We start from the raw sequence: 27914 nt of genomic DNA, 5'->3' as shown, positions 1-27914 counted from the left end.
TCTGAAACTTTTCGACAATTTGCGCAAGCTTTTGTTCACAAAGTGGTGAGCCTTGCCCCATCGTTGTTAGTCAATGACTGAGCGTTTCATGGAAGCTGCTTTTTAACCCAATCATGGCACCCTCCTATTCCCAATTAGCCTGTTCACCTGTGGGATGTTACAAAAAACTGTTTAATGAGCATTCCTCAACTTTCTCAGTCTTTTTTGCCACTTGGGTGAGCTTTTTTGAAACGTGGCAGGCATGAAATTCCAAATGAGCTAATATTTGCAAAAAATAGCACAGTTTTCCAGTTTGAACGTTATGTATATTGTGTTTGGAGTCTATTCAATTGAAGGATTTGCAATTATTGTATTCTGTTTTTATTTACAATTTACACAACGTGCCAACTTCACCCGTTTTAGGTTTTGTATTACAATAATTGTAATAAGAGCAGCTTTTTACTGTGGAGATTTGTTTGTTTGTCCTTTTATGAATAAATGATTGATTTATTGATTGATTGAAACTTTTATTAGTAGATAGCACAGTACAGTACTTATTGCGTACAATTGACAACTAAATGGTAACACCCGAATAAGTTTTTCAACTTGTTAAAGTCGGAGTCCACGTTAATGAATTCATGATAACGGAGTTTGATTATTTCATTTACTTTTTAATGGTTGCTGACAATCAGACAATATATTTTAATAATTGCCTAATTGTATGCCCCTGAAATGTATCATATAATGAAGCTTTTATGTCAGACAACCTGTTCCATAAGAACTTATAACAATAACTAAAGCTTGTCTGTTCAAGTGTAGCCGAGACCGGAAAACGTCTCCAAATTGTAGCACCGTGACTCCAGCCTCCTCTCTGGTGTCCCTTTGTTGTCCATGACGAGCAGAAACCGAAAGAGAGAAGGAGAAGAGGAGAGAAGGAGCGAGAGAAACGCATAAGGAAGGCGGTTATAGTTTGTCCCGACAATGGCGTCTGCACTGTGACTGAGACATGATGTCACGACAGTGAAGTGCGGCCGGGCGGGGCTTTACTTTTGCAATCCCTAACCTTTCTTTTGAAGTCAATGGACTTTGGGAAGACTAATGGACTCGGCCCGCAGCGTGACTTCCGCTCAGACGACAGTTGAAACAACTGACACTTCCAAGTCCTTCATTCTCTGCTGAGAGAGAGGAAGAGGATCGCTCACCAGGGACTGTGTGTGTGTGTGTGTGTGTGTGTGTGTGTGTGTGTGTGTGTGTGTGTGTGTGTGTGTGTGTGTGTGTGTGTGTATTAAATACTTTAATAAGACATTATTTTTAATCTTACTATTTTTCTTTCAAATAAGTGAAGTAAAGGCAAAAGGATCCTTTGAGGGACGGGGGGTTTCACGAGCAGCAGCTGAGATTTACATTATTTGTGTACATATTAAGGATGTACAGTACAGGCCAAAAGTTTGGACACACCTTCTCCTCCAATTTGTTTTCTTTATATTCATGACTATTTACATAGTAGTTTGTCACTGAAGGCATCAAAACTACGAATGAACACCTGTGGACTTATATACTTGAAATAACTGAAATCATGTTTTATGTTCTAGTTTATTCAAAATACCCACCCTTTGCTTTGATAACTGCTTTGCACACTCTTGGCATTCTCTCGATGAGCTTCAATCTCACCTGTGAAGTGAAAACCATTTCAGGTGACTACCTCTTGAAGCACGTTTTTATAGTTATTTAGCGGTAGAATCGATTGCTATCATTAAGCTGCATTGCTAGCCACCTAGAACGAGCTGATTTCTATATGTTAGAAAAAAAGGAAACAAAAGGAAACTTTTGTCTTCCTGTCTCTCATAATGATAGTGAACGACAAAAAAGTGTCCCTTTCAGTTCTCGATAGTTATTTAATACAGCGGGGCCATGACAGACAAAGCATTGCCTTACACCAGACCTGGGTTCTTATTTTGACTCAGGGGACACGTTGAGAGAAGTCTATACATATATATATATGTATGTATGTGTATGTATATATATATATATATATATATATATATATATATATATATATTATGTAAGTATGTATGTGTGTGTGTGTGTGTGTGTGTGTGTGTATACATACATATATATGTGTATATATAGATATATATATATATGTGTGTGTGTCTATATATATACATATATATATATGCATATATATACATATATATATACATATATATGTGTTTATGTGTATATGAATGTATATATACATAGGACGGCGTGGGAGAGTGGCCGTGCGCAACCCGTGGGCCCCTGGTTGAAATCCCACCTAGAACCAACCTCATCACGTCCGTTGTGTCCTGAGCAAGACACTTCACCCTTGCTCCTGATGGGTGCTGGTTGGCACTTTGCATGGCAACTCCCTCCATCAGTGTGTGAATGTGTGTGTGAATGGGTAAATGTGGAAGTAGTGTCAAAGTGCTTTGAGTACCTTGAAGGTAGAAAAGCGCTATACAAGTACAACCCATTTATCATTTATATGTGTGTGTGTATATAAATATTTATGTATATATATATATATATATATATATATATTTATGTATATTTATAACTTAAAATAGATTGTTCCCTGACCCATGTAAATGCCCTTGAAATTGGACCTTATTAATTTGTTAAAAATGTAACAAATTAAATAATTTAAGAAAAATGCTGAAATAAGTTGTTGTTCTTTGTGGTTTTTTTGCAGTATTAATTCCAAACACTACCAGTGTTGACCAGACTGACTGATGTTACTTCTTATGGAATTACGAGAAAATAAGTATTCATCATTTATTTATCTGTTTTTTTGTCCTATTTAGAGCCAAGATCCATTTTGCATGGGAAACCTGAGCAAGCAGACATCAGTCTCTAGGCCTCCAGTGATAAAGAAAATGTCCAACACATATACAGTTAAAACACTGACGAACAAAATTCCATTTTTACAGTGGTAACCTTCTTTTTAGATTAGTGTGACACGTAAACATTCCTTTAAGTCATAAAAAATGATATATGAGTTTAGGAAACATTTAAGAAAGTTTCCTAGGTTTTTTCCCCTCTTAATTGTACACGCAGTAGTCAACTTATGTTTACACTGTCAAGAAATGTCAAGAAAAAGTGTTTTAAGAACTTGTTTTTGTTATTGTTGGTACAGTGGTTCATACATGCATGGTCAACAGAGTTGTGATAGTTTACATTGAATATTCCTCTCTTGCTACATCCAAACAGAGGGACATGTGTGCGAAAAGAAGATGGATGGACAGAGAAGCAACACGGAGAAGAGACCGTCCATGGGAAGGTTGCGGTAATTGCCTTGGAGGAAATAGAACCCTTTGCCACCCAGCAGCACTCAAAGGTAACTATCAAGTTCAACTGCTAAAGTTAGACGTTGTGACAAAGCCTCCTTTTTTAAAGATGAGGGATGACGGCGAGGCGTGGACTGGGGTGGGGGCTTAAAAGCACGTCCCCCAGGAGTAGGAGGGGCGGTGTCGCCCGTTTTGGAACTGTTTGAATGAAGCACAATGGCCGCCGGTATCAGGTTGTGCATGTTTGACAAATGTGGCCGTGGCAAGTGGCCATATTGTCTGTTGTGGACGACAACACAGAATGGACATACAAACACTGGCCATCATAGAAACACTAAAACATGTTCCAAAGTCCTTGAACTAGTAGAACCCAGGGAACTGAGATCATACAATACATATTTGCAGACTTTGGAGTTGTACATGCGGGCGATAGGGCAAAACTTGCAACAGGAAAACGCTGTAAATTTAAAGTGCAGCATTGCCATAATGAATGTGGCTGAGGAGCTGTAACAGCTGCAGCAAACAAAAAGGCAGCATAGAATAGAGAGTAGAGCCTGCAGAAAATGGACATTATAAACAAAGAGAGGGAGCTAACATACAAGGGGTCGGACAAATTTAAAAAAAAAATTGAGACTTCCCGCGGGCCAGACTTTGGATGCTGGCAGGCCGTAGTTTGGGGACCCCTTTACCGCTGCTGGGTATTTTTTTTCTAAACTTTTATCGTCATATTTTTCAGAATGTGTTCGTTGTGTTTTTGGCCAAAGTAAGACAAAGAAAACAATCTGAGGTTGTCTTTATTTTTTAGTTGTAATGCCATGATTTTAATAGTCCGGCCCGCGTGTGCAAAGATTTATCCCTCCAAGCGGCCCCTGAGCTAAAATAAGTTGGACACCCCTGACCAGTATTACAGTATATGTTGCAGCTGCAGCAAAAAAAAAAAAAAAAGGCCAGCATTAAAGGTCTACTGAAAGCCACTACTAGCGACCACGCAGTCTGATAGTTTATATATCAATGATGAAATATTAACATTGCAACACATGTCAATACGGCCTTTTTAGTTTACTAAATTGCTATTTTAAATTTCCCGGGATTTTCTTCTTGAAAACGTCGCGTAATGATGACGTGTAAGCGTGACGTCACAGGCTGTTATGAATATGAGTGCTGCACACACACACAGCTAAAAGTCGTCTGCTTTAACGGTATAATCACACAGTATTTGGGGAGATCTGTGTTGCTGAATCTTTTGCAATTTGTCCAATAATATTGGAGAAGTCAAATCAGAACAATGGAGTTGGGAAGCTTTAGCCTTTAGCCACACAAACACACGGTGATTCCTTGTTTAAAATTCAAGGAGTTGAAACTTTAGTATGAATCACAGCGGACATGGATCCCGACTACATGTCAACCAGCAGGTTTCAGTGAGAAAATTGTGGTTAAAAAGTCGCCTCTTACCGGATATCAGCTGAGCTTGTGCCGTCCATACAGCTGCTGTCAGACTTCCCCGAGACACTGCGCGTCAACACCCGGCCGTGGACGTACACTTCCGACTATCAGGTACTGTTAAACTCACTAAAACACTAGCAACACAATGGAAAGATAAGGGATTTCCCAGAATTATCCTAGTAAATGTCTCTAAAAACATATAAATCCGTCTCAATGCAACAGGATTGCAACTGCGTTTTTTGTTTTTTTTTCTAGTCCGTCGCTATCAATATCCTCAAACACAAATCTTTCATCCTCGCTCAAATTAATGGAGAAATTGTCGTTTTCTCGGTCTAAATAGCTGTTTTTGTTGGAGGCTCCCATTAAAAACAATGTGAATATATGAGGAGCCATCAACATGTGACTTCATCTTCTGTGACTTCCGGTAGAGGCAGGGCTTTTCTCCAGTTGTGAACTTTATCGTGGATGTTCTCTAATAAATCCTTTCAGCAAAAATATGGCAATATTGCAAAATGATCAAGTATGACACATGGAATGGACCTGCTATCCCCGTTTAAATAAGAAAATCTCATTTCAGTGGGCCTTTAAATAGACAGTAGATCCAGCAGAAAATGGACATTATAAACAAAGAAAGGTAACTAACATACAAACCCCGTTTCCATATGAGTTGGGAAATTGTGTTTGATGTAAATATAAACAGAATACAATGATTTGCAAATCATTTTCAAGTCATATTCAGTTGAATATGCTACAAAGACAACATGTTTGATGTTCAAACTGATAAACATTTTTTTTTTTGCAAATAACCATTAACTTTAGAATTTGACAAATAAGTTGGGAAAGGTGGCAATAAATACTGATATTGTTGAGGAATGCTCATCAAACACTTATTTGGAACATCCCACAGGTGTGCAGGCTAATTGGGAACAGGTGGGTGCCATGATTGGTTATAAAAACAGCTTCCCAAAAAATGCTCAGTCATTCACAAGAAAGGATGGGGCGAGGTACACCCCTTTGTCCACAACTGCGTGAGCAAATAGTCAAACAGTTTAAGAACCTTCATCAAAGTGCAATTGCAAGACATTTAGGGATTTCAACATCTACAGTCCATCCATTCATCCATTTTCTACCGCTTATTCCCTTTCGGGGTCGCGGGGGGCGCTGGCGCCTATCTCAGCTACAATCGGGCGGAAGGCGGGGTACACCCTGGACAAGTCGCCACCTCATCGCAGGGCCAACACTGATAGACAGACAACATTCACACTCACATTCACACACTAGGGCCAATTTAGTGTTGCCATAATATCATCAAATGGTTCAGAGAATCTGGAGAAATCACTCCACATAAGCGGAATGGCCGGAAACCAACATTGAATGACCATGACCTTCGATCCGTCAGACAGCTCTGTATTGAAAACTGACATCAATCTCTAAAGGGTATCACCACATGGGCTCAGGAACACCTCAGAAAACCACTGTCACTAAATGCAGTTTGTCGCTACATCTGTAAGTGCAAGTTAAAGCTGTACTATGCAAAGCGAAAGCCATTTATCAACAACATCCAGAAACGCCGCCGGCTTCTCAGGGCCCGAGATCATCTAAGATGGACTAATGCATAGTGGAAAAGTGTTCTGTGGTCTGACGAGTCCACATTTCAAATTGTTTTTGGAAATATTTGACATCGTGTCCAAAGGGGAAGCGAACTATCCAGACTGTTATAAACACAAAGTGGAAAAGCCAGCATGTGTGATGGTATGGGGGTGCATTAGTGCCCAAGGCATGGGTAACTTACACATCTGTGAAGGCACCATTAATGCGGAAAGGTACATACAGCTTTTGGAACAACATATGCTGCCATCTAAGCGCCGTCTTTTTCATGGACGCCCCTGCTTATTTTAGCAAGACAATGCAAAGCCACATTCAGCATGTGTTACAACAGCGTGGCTTTGTAAAAAAAAGAGTGCGGGTACTTTCCTGGCCCGCCTGCAGTCCAGACCTGTCTCCCATGGAAAATGTGTGGCGCATTATGAAGCCTAAAATACGACAGCGGAGACCCAGAACTGTTGAACGAGTGAAGCTCTACATAAAACAAGAATGGGAAAGAATTCCACTTTCAAAGCTTGAGACTTCTTGCGGGCTCAATTTTGTACACTGGCGGTCCATATTCGACACACGGGCCGAATACGAATTCTGTTAATATTGACAAACTCAGGTAATGTTTTCCTGGAAATTTGAGAGCAAAAACCAAAGGATGCAAATGAGTAGGAGATGGTAGTTTTTGTTTCACATATGATGCAATATGAGGCTCATTTTTCCCGATTAGCCTGCACACCTGTGGGATGTTCCAAATAAGTGTTTGATGAGCATTCAGTAGTAGTAGAGTAGGTTACGTCAGCAGGTTGATGTGGGCCCGGCCATTTTTTGCAGCTAAAAGTGGAAATTCCAGCATCTGCTGTTACTGAGTTGGGGAAAATTTTATCATTGGTAAAACATTTTAGGCCCAGAGCTATGAAATATGTACCGAGTCCGTCAGCATTAGAAGGGCCCTTTAAGAAGGTTCAGATATACCATATAACAAAGTTTATGATGGTGACCGTTTGATTCTGGAACAGATTATTTCCGATTGAGGAAAAATGGGAGCCAACTTTTCCAGCGTTTCCTCTTCAAGATTCCACTGAAGATTGAATAAATGATTTATTGTGGCTTTCTAACCACTTGTAAAGATGGTGCAGGGACAAAAACAGCAGCCACAGTTTGCCGCCACAACACAAAATAGTCATGATTCCAAACTTCCAGGCGCTTCCGGCAAAATAAACAGCCGAGTTTTGTCAAAACAAAGCTTCTTTCTGACTCTTTACTTGACCTGAATAATTGTAAGCAATGAGCGCATACATCCGGAAAATATCAAAGCTCGGTTATTTGACTTCCCTAAAAATAGGAACAAGCCAGCACTTAAAAGTGATTTAAAGCGCCGGTTCACAGTTGGTTCCCTGGTACCCACTAATGTGTTTGGACGCATCAGGCAAGGGAATTATTACAAGCCTCACCTACTGTTAAAAAAAAAAAAAGCTACTGCCTTTGAACGGCCAATAAAAATACGCACGGCAAACTTCCATCCAGGCCTAATAAATCAAACTCCGAGTAGCGATCAAAGCCAGACAGTGAATCCCTCACATTCCATGATAAACATTTTCACATGCTGCACTTTTCCAACATGCTTGCGTGTTGTCTTCTCGTGTATTTAAAGCAATTCCGCTTGACGCCATATTTGTCCTAAAAAAGTGCTCCCTCAGGAAGGATTGCTCCAGCAAACAGGAAGGAAGTTGTTTCAAGTGTTTGTTTTTGAAGGGATTCATAAATAAATTTGGTATGATTTGGTACGGCACTGGTTTTCAATGCCAAGGGGTACGTGAGATTTTAAAAAAATATTCTAAAAACAGCAAAAATCCTTTATAAATGTATTTATTGAATAATACTTCAACAAAATATGAATTTAAGTTCATAAACTGCGAAAAAAATGTAACGATGCAATATTCAGTGATGACAGTTATATTTTTTGTGGACATGTTCCATAAATATTGATGTTAAAGATATCTTTTTTTGTGAAGAAATTCACAATTAAGTTGATGAATCCAGATGGATCTCTATTACAATCCTCAAAGAGGGCACTTTAAGTTGATTATTACTTCTATGTCTAGAAATCTTGATTTATAACTGAATCACTGGTTTATTTTTCAGCAAGTTTTTAGTTATTTTTTATCTTTCTTCCAAATAGTTCAAGAAAGACCACTACAAATGAGCAATATTTTGCATTGCTATACAATTTAATAAATCAGAAACTGATGACATAGTGCTGTATTTTACTTCTTTATCTCTTTTATTCAACCAAAAATGATTTGTTCTGATTAAGGGGTACTTGAATTAAAAAAATGTTCACGGGGGTACATCACTGAAAAAAGGTTGAGAACCACTGTGGTACGGTATATGGTTTGGTATGGTATGGTAAATGGTATGGTATGGTATTGTATAGTATGGGAAGGGGACAGAACCTTCTCTGTTGCGGGTCCCAAACTCTGGAATGATCTCCCTCTCCATGTCGGACAGGCCCCTTCTTTGGATATTTTTAAGACCCTTCTTAAAACCCATTTTTATTCACTGGCTTTTAACTGCTTTTTATCTAACAGATTGTTCTTAGGTTGATTTGTATTGGCTTTTTCAATGTGCATTTCTGTTTTAAATGTTATTTTTTAGTCTGTCATTTGCCTCTATTTCTTTGTGGTGTACAGCCCTTTGTTCTTCTACTGTGGTTGTTTTTAAAGGGCTTTATAAATGAAGTTGGTATAGTATGGTAAGGTGTGATATTGTATGTGATGGTTGGGAGGCAGCACTATGGAACAGGGGTTACCGTGTGTGCCTCACAATAAGAAGGTCCTGGGTTTGTTTCCCGGGCTTGTGGTCTTTTGCATGTTCTCCCCGTAACTGTGCGGGTTCCCTCCGGGTACTCCGGCTTTCCTCCCGCCTACGAAGACATGCACCTGGGGATAGGTTGATTGGCAACACTAAATGGTCCCTAGTGTGTGAATGTGAGTGTGAATGTTCTCTATCTGCGTTGATGAACTGGCGACTTGTTCAGGGTATACACCGCCTTCCGCCAGAATGCAGCTGAGATAGGCTCCAGCCACCCCGAGAGGGACAAGCGGTAGCAGATGGATGGTATGGTATGGTTCTTATCACACAAGTTGTTACAATTTAAAACTTTTCCTTCCCCACTTTTGACTTACTGAAGCAGAACTTCAGATATGTTTGAAGTAAATTAACTAAAAAATAGGGATGTGTATCTTATAGATTTGAACTGATATGGTCCTATTGGAATCGATACCCTCTTATCCATCCATCCATCCATTTTGTACCACTTGCCACTTTTGGGTGGATACCATATTTTTTAAACCAGTTTTCTACCAATATTCAGTTATTTTGTGTATGTTCATGTGATAATTAATATTAAAGGAGCCATTCTGTCAAAGTTTGTTGTTGACAAACCCCAAGAATAAAAGATGGAGGGAGGCATTTTGCAGGAAAACATGATTGAATTAAATACTAAGACAAAAACAAACAAAGGGTTCAAACAATGAGCGCGCACGTGGGCGGATAACAAACAAAAGGCCTAGCGCGGAAGCTAACAGATATCTAGCAGGACTTGTAATAAGAAAACAAACTGGAAACAGGGAATAAAAGGCAGTAAGCTAAAAACATCTAACTAAATATAGCTTACCGCAACGCTGCATTGACTCGACAAGATACGACACGACACGTAGCAACGACAAGAGCGACAAGACGTGACATCGACAAGACAATAATCCAGCACTGACTGGAGGAACAAAGCAGGTAAAATAGGACCTGGCTGATTGACACCAGGTGTAGCCAGGTGCCAACCAGCCACAGCTGAGGGAAAACAAAGCACTCAGGGAGACAAACAGGAAGCTGAACCAAAATAAGAGTGCTGACAGGAACTAAGGACAGGAAATACTAAACACACAGAGGAGAAACTAAAACACAAACAAACTGTCAGTGGCAAACCTGACACATTCCGAGCTACACAGCATGATTGGCAACACTAAATTGACTCAAATGTGTGAATGTGAGTGGGAATGTTGTCTGTCGATCTGTGTTGGCCCTGTGATGAAGTGGCCACTTGTTTTTTAAGGCATGCCCCCAAAATTGTTGTCCGGGTGGAAATCGGGAGAAATTCGAGAGAATGGTTTCCTCGGGAGATTTTCGGGTGGGGCACTGAAATTCGGGAGTCTCCCGGGAAAATCGGGAGGGTTGACAAGTATGTGTACATTCCACATTAACGCACACAAGCAACTACATATATACACACCCACAATTGACTTTTACTCCCTTTGCGCGTTTTTGAAAGTGCTGCCTTTAATGTTGATGGTATGGGATAACATTTTAAATTTTTTGCAGATGTATGCCTTTAATCGGGTGTTTTTGGCCCATGGCCCACTGGCACATTTTCACTTTGGCCCTTGGAGGCAAAAATATTGGGCACCCCTAGCCTAAGGGCAATCCGATACAAGTATGCTTGTTTCCCTGCTAAGTGCTTGAGTCAGTGTCTAGTCTGCAACCAGACGTGACGTCATGTGCAATAAAGGAATCCAAATATATATGAATACATTATATTTGGATACAGAATTTCGGACATGATATCACACAGAAGTAAACACGCTGGTGGACCGCTTGTATCGGACATGATATCACACACAAGTAAACATGCTGGAGGACTGCTCGTATCGGACATGATATCACACACAAGTAAACGCGCTAGAGGACTGCTTGTATCAGACTTGATATCACACAAAGATAAACATGCTGGTGGACTGCTTGTATCAGACATGATGTCACACACAAATAAACATGCTGGAAGACTGCTTGTATCAGGCTAAATATAACACAAAGGTCCACATGCTGGAGAACTGCTTGTATCGGACATGACATCACAAACAAGTCAACATGCTGCAGGACTGCTTGTATCGGACATGATGTCACACACAAGTAAACACGCTGGTGGACTGCTTGAATCAGACTTGATATTACACACAAGTAAACACACTAGAGGACTGCTTTTATCAGACCTGATACCGGACACAAGTAAACATGCTGGAGGATTGCTTGTATCAGACTTAATATCAAACAAAGGCTGGAGGATTTCTTGTAATGGTCATGATATCAAACACGAGTCAACACGCTGGTGGACTGCTGGCATCGGACATGATATCACACACAAGTAAACATGCTGGTGGACTACCTGTATCGGACATGATATAAAACACAAGTCAACACCCTGGTGGACTGCTTGTATCGGACATGATGTCACACACATATAAACATGCTGGAAGACTGCTTGTATCAGGCTAAATATAACACAAAGGTACACATGCTAGAGTAGTGCTTGTATCGGACATGACATCACAAACAAGTCAACATGCTGGAGGACTGCTTGTATCGGACATGATGTAGCACACAAGTAAACACGCTGGTGGACTGCTTGTATCAGACTTGATATTACACCCAAGTAAACACACTAGAGGACTGCTTTTATCAGACCTGATACCGGACACAAGTAAACATGCTGGAGGATTGCTTGTATCAGACTTAATATCAAATAAAGGCTGGAGGATTTCTTGTAATGGACATGATATCAAACACGAGTCAACACGCTGGTGGACTGCTAGTATCAGACACAATGTCAAACACAAGTCAACACGCTGGTGAACTGCTGGCATCGGACATGATATCACACACAAGTAAACGTGCTGGTGGACTACCTGTATCGGACATGATATCAAACACAAGTCAACACCCTGGTGGACTGCTTGTATCAGACATGATATCACACACAAGTAAACAGGCTGTAGGACTGCTTGTATCAGATTTGATATCACACAAATGTAAACACGCTGGAGGACTGCTTGTATCAGACTTGATATCACACAGAGGTAAACACGCTGGTGCCCTGCTTGTATCGGACATGATATCACACACAGGTAAACACGCTGGAAGACTGCTTGTATAAGGCTTAATACAACACAAAGGTAAACATGCTGGAGTACTGCTCGTATCGGACATATCAAACACAAGTCAACACACTAGTGGACTGCTCGTATCGGACATATCAAACACAAGTCAACACGCTGGTGGACTGCTTGCATCGGACATTATATTACACACAAAAAAACATGCTTGTATCAGACTTGATATCAGACACATGTAAACATGCTGGAGGACTTCTTGTTACCGACTAGATATCACACCAAGGTAAACACACTGGTGGACTGCTTGTATCGGACGTAATATCAAACACAAGTCAACGTGCTGGTGGACTGCTTGTATCGGACATGATATCACACACAAGTAAACATGCTGTAGGACTGCTTGTATCAGACTTATCACACACAAGTAAACACGCTGGAGGACTTCTTGTATCAGACTAGATATCACACCAAGGTAAACACACTAGTGGACTGCTTGTATCAGACATGATATCAAACACAAGTCAACACGCTGGTGGACTGCTTGTATCGGACATGATATTACACACAAAAACATGCTTGTATCAGACTTGATATCAGACACATGTAAACATGCTGGAGGACTTCTTGTATCAGACTAGATATCACACCAAGGTAAACACACGGGTAGACTGCTTGTATCAGACATTATATCAAACACAAGTCAACGTGCTGGTGGACTGCTTGTATCGGACATGATATCACACACAAGTAAACACGCTGTAGGACTGCTTGTATCAGACTTATCACACACAAGTAAACACGCTGGAGGACTTCTTGCATCAGACTAGATATCACACCAAGGTAAACACACTGGTGGACTGCTTGTATCAGACATGATATCAAACACAAGTCAACGTTCTAAAGGACTGCTTGTATCGGACATGATATCACACACAAGTAAACACGCTGTAGGACTGCTTGTATCAGACTTATCACACACAAGTAAACACGCTGGAGGACTTCTTGTATCAGACTAGATATCACACCAAGGTAAACACACTGGTAGACTGCTTGTATCAGACATGATATCAAACACAAGTCAACACGCTGGTGGACTGCTTGTATCGGACATGATATTACACACAAAAAAACATGCTTGTATCAGACTTGATATCAGACACATGTAAACATGCTGGAGGACCTCTTGTATGAGACTAGATATCACACCAAGGTAAACACACTGGTGGACTGCTTGTATCGGACATGATATTACACACAAAAAAACATGCTTGTATCAGACTTTATATCAGACACATGTAAACATGCTAGAGGACTTCTTGTATCAGACTAGATATCACACCAAGGTAAACACACTGGTGGACTGCTTGTATCAGACATGATATCAAACACAAGTCAACGTGCTAATGGACTGCTTGTATCGGACATGATATCACACACAAGTAAACACGCTGTAGGACTGCTTGTATCAGACTTATCACACACAAGTAAACACGCTGGAGGACTTCTTGTATCAGACTAGATATCACACCAAGGTAAACACACTGGTAGACTGCTTGTATCAGACATGATATCAAACACAACACGCTGGTGGACTGCTTGTATCGGAATTGATATCACACACAAGTCAACACAATCGAGGACTGCTTGTATCAGACTTAATATCACGCACAAGTAAACACACTGGAGGACTGCTTGTATCAGACTTGATATCACACAGAGGAAAACACGCTGGAGGACTGCTCGTATCGGACATATCACACACAAGTCAACACGCTGGAGGACTGCTTGTATCGGACACTATATCAAACAGAAGTCAACACAACGGAGGACTGCTTGTATCAAACTTGATATCGCACACAAGTAAACACGCTTTTTAAGATCCAGGCCGATACATTTTTTTGGGGGGTTAATATCTGACTGTGTAAATCGGATCAGGACCCCCCAGTTGAAAACAACATAGACATGACCCATTACATTTGTGAAGGTGTAATAGAAAGTCCAGTCAGAGGTGTCCCTCACACCTTTGTCTGTATCAACCTCTCTAGATCCACTTTGGCCTTTTCTGTACACAAAACATCCTGCTAAATTTGTTTGACTGTGCTTTTTTGATACAGAACCAAATATTTGCGGTCACTTTCACACAGCGCGACATATTTACACATAAATACTCCATATTCCATGCACAGACGCTTGGAGCCAACAAGTGTTTCTTCAAATGAGGCAAATCTTTTCCATTCCAGCGCCGATGGGCTTTGTTTTGTGCCGTCTGACGCTTTCCTCCCAGAGGCTCCCGCTGTAACCTCCACACAATAGTTTCTGAATTATTACTATCACATTACCATGGCATTAGCACAAAAACATACTTTTGGTGAGCGGCCGTGCCGGGAAGCCTGTTAAAATGCAAATGAGGCTGCCAGTCAAGTTGTTTGTTTGATTTGTGTTTTTTGGGAAGGGGTGAGGGGGGCATTATTTGTGCATGTGTGAGCTGTTGTGCAGATGTGGAAAATTGTTGGTCTCGTTCAGAACTTGTGCGTGAAGTATTTGGATGTGCTTCAAATGTCCGTGTGAAACTTTGCAGGCCACGTAAACACACCAAGTGGTTTCGTTAAATGTTTTGGAACATACGGAAAATACCGAATGTCCATCCTTCCATCCATTTTCTACCGTTTATTCCCTTCCGGGGTCGCGGGGGGCGCTGGCGCCTATCTCAGCTACAATCGGGCGGAAGGCGGGGTACACCCTGGACAAGTCGCCACCTCATCGCAGGGCCAACACAGACAGAGAACATTCACACTCACATTCACACACTAGGGCCCATTTAGTGTTGCCAATCAACCTATCCCCAGGTGCATGTCTTTGGAAGCCGGAGTACCCAGAGGGAACCCACGCATTCACGGGGAGAACATGCAAGCTCCACACAGAAAGATCCCGAGCCTGGATTTGAACCCAGGACTGCAGGACCTTCGTATTGTGAGGCAGACGCACTAACCCCTCTGTCACCGTGAAGGAAAATACCGAATGTCCATAATATGTAAAGGATTGTTTTGAAATAGGGGCTCCTTTGTTATTTAGAGCAGTAGTTCCCAACCTTTTGGCTCCCCAAGTTCCACCATAATGACCAGCATTAAAATACAGCAGCATAGTAGGCCTAAATATTTATTAAAAACACGGCCAAAGTTTTATTTAACAAGGACATTTAACATTTTTGGCCACTGTAATATTACACACAATTTGAACGGTAACACTGTGTTTAACGTTTATTGATAATTGATTATTTTGCATACCACTAGATCAGGGGTGTCAAACTCAAATACAGAGTGGGCCAAAATTTTAAAATGGACAAATCCGCGGGCCAAGGTTGAAGAAATTAACCTTTTAATAGGGACCCAAACAAGTTTTGCATTGAATATTGAACAAGCAAGGCTTAAATAGGGCAGCATGGTGGAACAGGGGTTAGTGCATCTGCCTCACAATACGAAGGTCCTGAGTAATCTTGGGTTCAACCCCGGGCTCGGGATCTTTCTGTGTGGAGTTTGCATGTTCTCCCCGTGACTGCGTGGGTTCCTCCCATGGAACAGGCAGAGCTTATATAACGTAATAGTGCAAAATCAACTTTCGAAAAACAAACGAAAAAACATCAGTGGTATATTAAATAAAATTTAATTTAAAAAATGAATGCCTCTTTTCTATTTGCAGCCTTCTGAGGTAAATATCAACATTAACTTTTTCCACAGGCTAACAAATTTGAAAATAAAATAAAAATGAGGTGGGCGGGGTTTGGTGGTAGCAGGGGGTGTATATTATAGCTTTCCGGTAGAGTTAGTGCTGCAAGGGGGTCTGGGTATTTGTTCTGTTGTGTTTATGTTGTGTTACGGTGAAGGGTGTTCTCCCGAAATGTGTTTTGTCATTCTTGTTTGGTGTGGGTTCACAGTGTGGCGCATAGTTGTAACAATGTTAAAGTTGTTTATACAGCCACCCTCAGTGTGACCTGTATGACTGTTGGCCAAGTATATGTGTGTAAAAGCCGCATATATTATGTGACTTGGCCAGCACGCTGTTCATATGGAGGAAAAGAGGACATGACGTCATGTTGTAGAGGACGCTAAAGGCAGTGCCTTTAAGGCACGCTCCCAATATTGTTGTCCGGGTGGAAATCGGGAGAATGGTTGCCCAGGGAGATTTTCGGGAAGGGCACTAAACTTCGGGAGTCTCCCGGTAAAATTGGGAGGGTTGGCAAGTATGAGTATTAGCGGTGAATGTGGTGTTACCGGCGGGCCAGCGCTAATGTTAATTGGATATTGCCTCAAGGGCCAAATGAAATTAAACGGCAGGCCACATTTGGCCCGCGGGCCTGAGTTTGACACGCATGCACTAGATGGAGCCAGTGTATCACAGTTTGAGAATCACTGTAATAGAAGATCTTTGACTAATGTTTTTGCAGTAGGTCTTTAGAAATAGCACAGTACTCCTGTCATATAGAGGATCTTTGATCATTTTGCACTGGATCCTTATAACTAAGATATAACTAAGATCATCTTTAACCAGCGTTTTTGCTGTACTTAAAACAGTGGACCACTCTTGTCATGTAGTGGATCTTTGGCTATTGTTTGGACGGGAGGGCACTCCTGTCATACAGAGGATCTTTGACTGTTGCTTTTGGCAGAAGGTCCTTAGAAACAGCAGTGCTCCTGTCACATAGAGGATCTTTGACTATAGGGTTTTTGTCTATTGTCTGGTGGCAGAGGGGTTAGTGCGTCTGCCTCACAATACAAAGGTCCTGCAGTCCTGGGTTCAAATCCAGGCTCGGGATCTTTCTGTGTGGAGTTTGCATGTTCTCCCCGTGACTGCGTGGGTTCCCTCCGGGTACTCCGGCTTCCTCCCACTTCCAAAGACATGCACCTGGGGATAGGTTGATTGGCAACACTAAATGGTCCCTAGTGTGTGAATGTGAGTGTGAATGTTGTCTATCTGTGTTGGCTCTGCGATGAGGTGGCGACTTGTCCAGGGTGTACCCTGCCTTCCGCCCGGTTGTAGCTGAGATAGGCGCCAGCGCCCCCCGCGACCCCAAAAGGGAATAAGCGGTAGAAAATGGATGGATGGATGGATTGTCTTTGACGATTGCTTTTGGCAGAAGGTCCTTAGAAACCGCAGTGCTCCTGTCACATAGAGCAGTGGTTCTCAAATGGGGGTACGCGTACCCCTGGGGGTACTTGACGGTATGCCAAGGGGTACCTGAGATTTTAAAAAAATATTCTAAAAATCACAATTCAAAAATCCTTTATAAATATATTTATTGAATAATACTTCAACAAAATATGAATGTAAGTTCATAAACTGTGAAAAAGAAATGCATCAATGAAATATTCAGTGTTGAGAGCTAGATTTTTTTGTGGACATGTTCCATAAATATTGATGTTAAAGATTTCTTTTTTTGTGAAGAAATGTTTAGAACTAAGTTGATGAATCCAGATGGATCTCTATTACAATCCCCAAAGAGGGCACTTTAAGTTGATGATTACTTCTATGTGTAGAAATCTGTATTTATAATTGAATACCCTGTTTATTTTTGAACAAGTTTTTAGTTATCTTTGTATCATTATTTTCCAAATAGTTAACGAAAGACCACTACAAATGAGCAATATTTTGCACTGTTATACAATTTAATAAATCAGAAACTGAAGACATAGTGCGGTATTTTACTTCTTTCTCTCTTTTTTTCAACCAAAAATTATTTGCTGTGATTAGGGGGTACTTGAATTAAAAAAAAATTCACAGGGGGTACATCACTGAAAAAAGTTGAGAACCACTGACATAGAGGATCTTTGACCAGTGTTTTTGTCAGTAGATCCTCAGGAACAGCAGGGCGCCCCTGTTATAGAGAGGATCTTTGCATTTGATTCTTCATATCGACAAAGCGCTCTTCTCATATGGAGGATCTTTAACTAGTGTTTTGGCAGGAGGTCCTTAAAAACAGCCCGGTCATATAAGTTAAGTACCAATAATTATCACACACACACTAGGTGTGGGGAAATTATTCTCTGCTTTTGACCCATCACACTTGATCACCCCCTGGTGAGGGGAGGGGAGCAGTGGGCAGCTTTGGTGGCGGCGCCCGGGAATAATTTCCACCGCTACTGCTCCCCTCGCCTCCCAGGGGGTGGAACAGGGGGATGGGTCACATGCAGAGAGTAATTTCACCACATCTAGTGTGTGTGTGACTATCAGTGGTACTTTAACTTTAACTTTGTTCTAAGCCCTCCAAAACAGCACTCCTGCCATATAGAGAATCTTTGACCAGGAAGGTTCAGATGTTGACTGGAAGGTGCGGACTAAGCTTGACTGCGTTATTATTATTTTTTTTTTTCAATCAATTAAACCTTTAAATGACTAACAGCTTTGATCAATGTGCTACATGACATCACTGCATGTGAATTGATGTGGTCTGGTTTTGACACTCAAAAATGACTCAGTCCATTAATACAAAATACATTCTTTATTTCATCATTGTACTTATGCAAGAAGCAATAATCAATAGGAATTATTCACATAAAACAACATTTAGTTGGACCACACCATATACATACCATTTACACAATGTTTTGTTTGTGTTGTGCACTTGTGGCTCCCCTAGCAACCGTCTTCATAACGTCTGTTTGTTTGAACCCCATTTCATCCTTTCACGCTTCGCTCACCTAGATTATTTTGACTGTGCCATTTAGGCGTTATATCTTCTTATATGTACATGATATACATTGTTTCTTAAATACATTATCATCACCACTCTATGTACACTATGGGAGCTTATCTATAGTAGAAATGGTTACAAAATGACAAGAAAAAGAATGTGATAATAAAAAAATAAAAAGTGTGAAAATTGACTTTGCTGCATGTCACGCAAACAATTGATTAAAATATTTTTTTCTTGACAGGGTCAAGACATTTGATCTAAGAAGAGGATAAAGGCAGAGCATCCAGAGCTAAGGCAGAGGTAAGCTAATGTTAACATCATTTTGGTCATTTTTAGCCAGGGGTCTCAGACACGCGAGACGTTTTTTTTGCGCCCCCCCACCTTAATATAAAAGTTCAATGTTAGTGCGGCCCGCACGTTTTATATGAATGGTGCTTGGCAGCTTTGTGTTATTTGGGTCGAAAATGGCTCTTTCAACATTCTGGGTTGCCTACCCCTGCATTAGTGGAAAAGCGGCAAATGAGTGAAAGCGACAGAAACATTGCCATGGAGACGAGGGTTTTCTTATATGCCTCGGTTTAGTCACACCGCGACACCTGTCCGTCAGTAATAACAGTCCCCGATAACCTGGACCAATTCAAACCGTTATTTGTTTTTTTTATTGTTTAATTTGCATTGCCTCACACAATGAACACTACATATATTTCTATATGACGCCGGATAACACTCTGGGAGCCGTCACTTTTTTGCGCTCGCTATCCTGGTACTTTACTGGCTAATACCCACCGTCCGCTGTGTTGCCGTGGGGAGGAAAAGCGGAACGACACACATTGCGGAAATTACATTATTCTCTGTGCATCGGCTAAATACAAATATATTCCACAACCCCAAACATGTCTTTTTCAAAGCCTGCAGTGAAGAGAAATGTTAGTGATGAGCAAAGACAATTCCAGGAAAAGTGGGAGATGCAATATTTCTTTGTTGAGCACAGGGGGACCCCGACGTGTCTTATTTGCACAGAGAAAGTTGTGGTGCACAAGGAATACAACTTGAAACGTCATTATACAACTAAACATGCTCAGGAGTATGCAACATTTTTTTTAAGAAATCTTTTCTTGTGGTCCAGCCTCACCCAGACTCTGCATCCAGTGGCCCCCGGGTAAATTGAGTTTGGGACCCCAGTTTTTAGCAATATATCTCTAAATGTTCGAATGACAGAATCAGTCAGATATTCTCAGAGGTGGGTAGTAACGCGCTACATTTACTCCGTTACATTTACTTGAGTAACTTTTGGGATAAATTGTACTTCTACGAGTAGTTTTTATGCAACATACTTTTACTTTTACTTGAGTGTATTTATAGAGAAGAAACGCTACTTTTACTCCGTTCCATTTATCTACATTCAGCTCGCTACTTTTTTTTTATCGATCTATTGATGTTTGTTTTGGTTAATGACAGAGCTTCAAAGTAGAATCTACGCATGCCTGCGTTTCACCAATCACATGCAGTCACTGGTGACGTTGGACCAATCAAACAAGAGTCAGGCGGTCACATGACCCGACTTAAACAAGTTAAAAAACTTATTGGGGCGTTACCATTTAGTGGTCAATTGTACGGAATATGTACTGTACTGTGCAATCTACTAATAAAAGTTTCAATCAATCAATCAAAAGTGTAAAGGGAAAAAGACACTTTTTATTTCAACTGTACTTCCCGTCAAAAGCCTAAAGACTGATCGCACAGTTCCTGTCTTCACAATAAAAGCGCCGCTCCATCGCGCCTGCGCTAACAAAATAAGAGTCTCCGAAAGCCAGCGCAAACAAGCTAGCAAGCTACGGAGTTTGCCGCCAATGTATTTCTTGTAAAGTGTAATAAAACGAATATGGAAGCTGGACAAATAAGATGCCAAAAACCAACGACTTTCATGTGATATTAGACAGAAAAGAGGAACTTTTTTTCTCCTCCATTTGAAAACGTGAACGTCTGATTCCAATCAATGCAAGTCATCAGAGTCAGGTAATACACCAGCTTATATTCTTGTCTTCATGAAAGATAGGAATCTATATGTTAAACATGCATGTATATTCATTAAAACACCTTCAACATGTCAACAAAAACGGCAGAATAAATAAATATAAATTATATACTGTATATATAAATGTGTGTATATATATATATATATATGTGTATATATATAATATATACATATATATGTATATATATATATATATATATATATATATATATATATATATATATATATATATATCTGTGTGTATGTATGATATATGTGTGTATGTATATATATATATATATATATATATCTGTGTGTATGTATGATATATGTGTGTATGTATATATGAGGTAGATCACCTCGACTTGGTCATTTACTAAGTAATTGATAAACGTTGAAAAACTTATTGGGGTGTTACAATTGTACGGAATATGTACTGTACTGTGCAATCTACTAATACAAGTTTTAATCAATCAATCAAATCAATGAATGCCTACTGAGCCTATGGTGCTGTTAAGTTATTGTGGCTCAATGTACCATTTTTTTCATTTTATTTTAATGTAGTGTTATTTAATATATAATATTGTTTTAGTTGCTTAAGAGATATTCCTGGCTCTGAATTTGCTCATTGCTATTTTTATGTTTTTGTGCATTATTTGTTGCCGTCATCATTAAACAAACAGGTTACTCATCAGTTACTCAGTACTTGAGTAGTTTTTTCACAACATACTTTTTAGTTTTACTCAAGTAAATATTTGGGTGACTACTCCTTACTTTTACTTGAGTAATACATCTCTAAAGTAACTGTACTCTTACTTGAGTACAATTTCTGGCTACTCTACCCACCTCTGGATATTCTAGAAAACAGCAATTTTTTATAAACAGAGCAGCAAAAATTTTTTTTGTTGCCGTCATGTAGAGATTGTGGAGTATAAGACCGCAGCAGATGCGGCGGGGTAAGCTAATGTTAGCATGTGTTTATTTTGATCCTTGTTCAGCAAATGCTGAAATGATAGAATCCGTCAGAAATGCTATTAAACAGCTGTTGTGTACTACAAGAGACAGAGGGCAGCGGGAAAAAACTGCAGCACAGTGGAGATGTTGGACTATAAGACTGTAGCAGTGTCCAGCTCTAATGTAGCGCAACAGGTTGAGCTAATGTCAGCATGTGTGTTAATTTTGGCTTTTTCTAGCATTATATCTTCAATATGTTGACTTAACAGAATCTGTCAGAGATGCTCGGAAACAGCAACGTTATCCGAATGGAGACAGGTGGCAGCGGGGGGAAAAGATGCAGAAAAGGGGAGATGTTGGCGTATAAGACTGTAGCAGTGTCCATATTTAAGGCAGCACTACAGATTAAGCCGTGGGTCAGCAACCCGCAGCTCTAGAGCGCCGCCCTTGTGGCTCCCTGGACCTCTTTCAGAGATGTGTGAAAATGGAAAAAGTTAAAAAAATATATATATGTTTTTGTTTTACTATGGTTTCTGCAGAAGGACACAAACCTTCCTAATTGTTATTAATCCCACTGTTTATATTAAACATGCTTCACTGATGAGAGTATTATCCAAGCGCCGTTTTGTCCCACTAGTTTCAGCAATCGTTGAACTCATCGTAGTTTGTTTACGTGTAGAACTTTTTCCAACGCTGCCACAGAAAGCCGTGTTTTATGCCACTCCTCCTTTGTCTCATTTTGTCCAACACACATTTTATACTGTGAGTGAATGCACAAAAGTGAGCTTGACTTGTTGGAATGCTAATCAGGCATATTCGGTCAGTGCATGACAGCAAGCTAATTGATGCTAACATGCTATTTAGGCCGGCTGTATGTACATATTGCATCATTATGCATCGTGCGTAGGTATATTTGAGTTCATTTAATTTCCTTTACTGTTGATTTCTCTGTATTTATTTTATATTTGCATGTCCCGTGACACATAATTATATGTAGGTAATATTGGCTGCATTTCAGATAGTTGTTTGTGTGCCATGTTGTTCCAGACCACAGCAAACATACAAGCTTACAAAATAAATCCATTAGAAGACAGCTTGCCGTTTCCTTTCACTTGGACACACAAATCTATACCTTTGGCCATTCTAAGACAGTCGTTTCCAGGAGTTATCTCAACCTGCGAGAAAAGCTTTTGATTTACTAATGGTTTCCAATTTTGTAAAAAATGTGTAGAATTAAAAATTAAAATACAATATTTCTGTCAACCAAGATTTGCGTCAGCCTTTGATAGTAGGCTATAGCTACTATAGATCATCATGTGTTGCCTTCATTATAACACGTATATAAGACTTAATTTTTTTATGGCTCCAGACGGATTTTTTTTGTTGTATTTTTGGTTCGATATGGCTCTGTCAACATTTTGGGTTGCCAACCCCTGGGTTAAGGTAATGTGTTTATTTTAGTTTAAAAAAATTGTGTTTCTATAGCTGTTCTTTTCTGGATTGACCCCCTTGTTCACTTTTAAGTAAATTCATGGGAAAGTGTTTGGCCGTATCATGTGCTTTGATTGTGAGTCCTTTGGCATGATTCTATTTGTTTCCTGCACGGCAGCATTAGTTTTGCCAACTTGGTCTTGTTAAGCATAGTCAGGATATTTCACATACTCAGACAAGCGAGCGTTAAAAAAAATCTCACACAGTATTAAAAGGAGGACTTTCAAGCAAATGAATTTTGCAGCATGTTGAGGAATGTACTGGACGCTCATAATAATAATTAAAATAATAATGTGGCTTCTCTGTAGACGTCTTACAGCTTGAGAAAGACGTCTGTGGTCACGCCACAGCAACACAAACTGGCATAGAGGTGAAGTAACGCAACACACAGTCCCTTCTGTCCGTCTATACTTCAATTTTTAAAGTAAAAAAAAATATAAAAAGTTCCCTTCCACCTCTTCAGATCTTTTGGCACATATGGAGTCTGGATTTGGACGAAGAGGTGGCATCCTTCCACACCTTGCAGGAGAGGCCCTTGGCACAATCGCAGCGCTGGAAGATCTCTAAGTTGTGGGAGCCTTTCTTCCTCTGCTTGGTGCACACCTCGCCCAGTCGCAAGACCGGCTTGCAGATTTTGGTCCAGAAGTGACGGGCGCAGCAGTATCCCTCGGAGCAGTCGGAGGTACGTAAGCAAGGGTCGCCCTCGTGGCCTGCAACAGGAAAAATGAGTTTAGAGTTACACATTTTTAGTAGACATTTATGCCCCTTTTTAGTACATGCTACAGTAAAAAAGGGAGTCATATGGCCCCGTTCTTGGGTGAATCTAACATGAGAGGAAGGTGGGGGCTAATTATTTTGCAATACAGTCTGCTGAAAATTATGGAAAGCCCCACACTATATAGCAGGGGTGCCCATTACGTCGATCGCGAGCTACCAGTCGACCGCGGTGGGTGTGTCAGTCGATCTGCAGCCAGGCTTTTAAAAAAAATAGACCTAAAAATGAGTGATCATCAATCTTCACCAAGACGTCACTTAAATGACATTCACGGTACCGGAGGGTCTTGTGAGATGACGCTGGCTGCTGCAAGATCATTATTATGAAAATATGACCGAGAGGAAGGCGAGAAACACTTTTTATTTCAACAGACTCTCGCGCCGTACCTTCCGTCAAAACTCTAAAGGCCGACTGCACATTTCCTATCTTCACAATAAAAGCCCTGCTTCATGCTGCCTGCGCTAACTAAATACAGAGTCTCGGAAAACTGGCGTGCACAAGCGATCCCTCAGAAAGCTGGCGTGCACATTACTTGTGCACGCCAGCTTTCCAAGACTCTTATTTTGTTAGCGCAGGCAGCATGAAGCAGGGCTTTTATTGTGAAGATAGGAAATGTGCAGTCGGCCTTTAGAGTTTTGACGGAAGGGACGGCGCGAAAGTCTGTTGAAATAAAAAGTGTTTCTCGCCTTCCTCTCTGTCATTTTTTCATAATAATGAACTGGCAGCAGCCAGCGTCATCTCACAAGACCCTCGGGTGCCGTGAATGTCAATCAAGCAAGCTACGGAATTTGCCGCCAATGTTTTTCTTGTAAAGTGTATGGAAGCTGGATGAATTAGATGCCAAAAACCAACCACTTTCATGTGGTATTGTACAGAAAGGACAACTTTTTTTCTCCTCCATTTGAAAATGTGGGCGTTATCATCATTACTGTCTGATTCCAATCAATGCAAGTCATCAGAATCAGGTAATACACCAACTTATATTCTTGTCTTTGTGAAAGAAAGACATCTATATGTGTTACACATGCTTGTATTATCATTAAACACATTTAACTTGTTTACAAAAATGTCTCTTTCATAAATAAATAAATATAAATGATATATATAAATGATGTAGATCCCCTCGAGTTGGTCAATTGAAAAGTAGCTCGCCTGCAGAAAAAGTGTGCGCACCCCTGCTATATAGCAACTGACACTGTGGTCAAAGTTGCCACAACAAACATTGTAAGTTATTCAACACTTCACTGCTGTCTGGTGGCTAAAGTGGGTAGTGCACCCATTCGTTACGTTTCATATGTCTGGTAAACCGGGACGAATGGGGCCATATGAAACCCCTTCCTAGTGTACAATAATTAACCTTTGTAAACTTTACTGTTGGACTCCAGGGTAACTTTGTATACCATGTCCAGGTCCATAAAGGTATAAGTGTGTTCCCAAGAAACAATATAACCAATTTTGACATATTCTAACAGGACCTGGACTCTTAAATTTGTACTTTTTTCTTCAGGTACAAAAAAGTACAGGTATGTTCCAAAGATGTAAAAGTACAAATGTAGAACCCCTGCGAAAAATGGACTAGATCCCTTAAGGTGCACAAACATCACCGGAATAAGTGCGATTGTTTAGTTTCTGGAGGATGGTCCATTGATGTCTGAACTTTTGAAATGGACTAAATCCCTTAAGATGCACAAACATCACCAGAATAAGTTAGATCGCTTAGTTTCTGGATGATGGTCCATTGTTGTCTGAACTGTTTTCATTTTAGAGGTATTAAGGCACAGACGTGGTAATCTCGGGACCAGAGAAGCCGGCGGTGTTTCTGGATGTTGTTGATAAATGGCTTTCGCTTTGCATAGTAGAGCTTTAACTTGCACTTACAGATGTAGCGACAAACTGTATTTGGTGACAGTGGTTTTCTGAAGTGTTCCTGAGCCCATGTGGTGATATCCTTTAGAGATTGATTTCGGTTTTTGACACAGTGCCGTCTGAGGGATCGAAGGTCACGGTAATTCAATGTTGGTTTTCGGCCATGCCGCTTACGCGGAGGGATTTTTCCAGATTCTCTGAACCTTTTGATGATATTATGGAGCGTAGATGTTGAAATCCCTAAATTTCTTGCAATGTCACTTTGAGAAAGGTTGTTCTTAAACTGTTTGACTATTTGCTCACGCAGTTGTGGACAAAGGGGTGTACCTCGCCCCATCCTTTCTTGTGAAAGGCTGAGCATTTTTTTGGGAGGCTGTTTTTATACCCAATCATGGCACCCACCTGTTCCCAATTAGCCTGTTCTAAATAAGTGTTTGATGAGCATTCCTCAACTTTATCAGTATTTATTGCCACCTTTCCCAACTTCTTTGTCACGTGTTGCTGGCATGAAATTCTAAAGTTAATTATTATTTGCAAAAAAAAAAAAAAGTTTATCCATTTGAACATCAAACATGTTGTCTTTGTAGCATATTCAACTGAATATGGCTTGAAAAGGATTTGCAAATCATTGTATTCTGTTTATATTTACATCTAACACAATTTCCCAACTCATATGGAAATAGGGTTTGTACATTTGCTAGAACAAAAACAACTCAGGAACACACCGGCACCCTTTTGGTCCTTGGAATGTATAAACCGTTTTTGACACCTCGGGAATTGAGTTTAAAATGTTGTGAAAAAGTGACAACATATTTTATTGTTTCTTTGTATCCCTGCACTGACTATGGTGCTAGGCTGTGAGGGCTTTATTTTTGGAATGTTCAGTGTCATACAAACTACATTAATGTGAGCCTTTGACTTTTTGCATTACTTCCAGGTCATTGTATTCTTAGGGAATGGAATTGATCACAACTAGACTGCTCAGACTGACTTAGAAGATGTTTTGCCAGTAATCTGAGCAAACCAGAGCTGTCCTATCTTAGTCTTTAAATATGACTTTATGAAGCCTGTTTGGATGAGAGGCAAAATGTCTTCTTAGAAAAACTGAACAGTCCAGTTGCGATTGATTCAATGCCCTGAGAAGTCACAGTTATGAGTAAGACTGTTTAGGTCAGTGGTCAGCAACCCAAAATGTTTAAAGATCCATATCGGACCAAAAATACAAAATTAAAATCTGTCAGGAGCTGCAAAAAATGTAAAGCCTTATATAAGTGTTATAATGAAGACGACACATGATGTAAGTGTCTATATTAGCTATAATAGCCTACTATTAAAATGACTATGAGTCACAGGCTGATGCAAATCTTCCTTGACAGAAATGTTGAAATGTAATATTTATTCTACACATTTTGGAAAAAATGGAAAAAATTACTAAAACAGAGGCTTTTCAGAGGGTGTGAGAACTCCTGGAAATTACTGGCTTAGAATGGCCAAAGGTAAAGATGTATGTGTTCAAGTTGAAGGAAACGGAAACTACGAACAAAATGACCTCAAATATACCTAAAATATGAGGCATAATGATGCACTATGCTCGCATAAATAGCATGTTAGCATCGATTAGCTTGCAGTCATGCAGCGACCAAACATGTCTGATTAGCACTCCACACAAATCAATAACATCAATCGAGCTCACCTTTGTGCGTTCACGCACAGCATAAAACATTTGATGGACAAATAGAGACGAAGAAGGAGTGGCATAAAACACGGCTTTCTGTGGCAGCATCAAGGAAAGTTGTACATGTAAACAAACGTTCAAGGACTTCCAAAATTAGGACAAACGCTGCGGCCTACCACC

At 40.3% G+C, this 27914-nt stretch overlaps 2 protein-coding genes across 8 annotated transcripts in view; one reads left to right on the top strand and one right to left on the bottom strand.

Annotated features, from left to right (window-relative positions):
- Positions 1-27914, top strand: part of sgms2a (sphingomyelin synthase 2a) — a 246777-nt gene that overhangs the window by 15180 nt on the left and 203683 nt on the right. Inside the window, exons 5-10 of one of the 6 annotated variants that reach the window (XM_061880314.1) lie at positions 2808-2897; positions 3214-3340; positions 4776-4844; positions 19201-19259; positions 23727-23788; positions 23882-24100. The gene's annotated coding sequence lies outside the window, so the exon portion shown is untranslated. Of the gene's footprint in view, positions 1-2695; positions 2768-2807; positions 2936-3213; positions 3341-4775; positions 4845-19200; positions 19260-23726; positions 23789-23881; positions 24101-27914 lie in introns of all 6 variants that reach the window. The other 5 variants (XM_061880312.1, XM_061880313.1, XM_061880311.1 and 2 more) reach the window with 5 other exon arrangements.
- The window catches only part of dkk2 (dickkopf WNT signaling pathway inhibitor 2), a 34510-nt gene continuing 29742 nt past the window's right edge, over positions 23147-27914 (bottom strand). For both annotated transcript variants that reach the window (XM_061880320.1, XM_061880321.1), the window contains exon 4: positions 23147-24128. In XM_061880320.1, the coding sequence (XP_061736304.1) occupies positions 23878-24128 (251 nt within the window). In that variant the 3' untranslated portion in view covers positions 23147-23877. The remainder of the gene's footprint in view (positions 24129-27914) is intronic.

The sequence above is a fragment of the Nerophis ophidion genome, linkage group LG20, assembly GCF_033978795.1.
Source record: "Nerophis ophidion isolate RoL-2023_Sa linkage group LG20, RoL_Noph_v1.0, whole genome shotgun sequence".
Classification (NCBI taxonomy): Eukaryota; Metazoa; Chordata; class Actinopteri; order Syngnathiformes; family Syngnathidae; genus Nerophis; species Nerophis ophidion.
The sequence above is the reverse complement of the archived record's forward strand: the minus strand, read 5'-3'. Positions and strand labels throughout refer to the sequence as shown.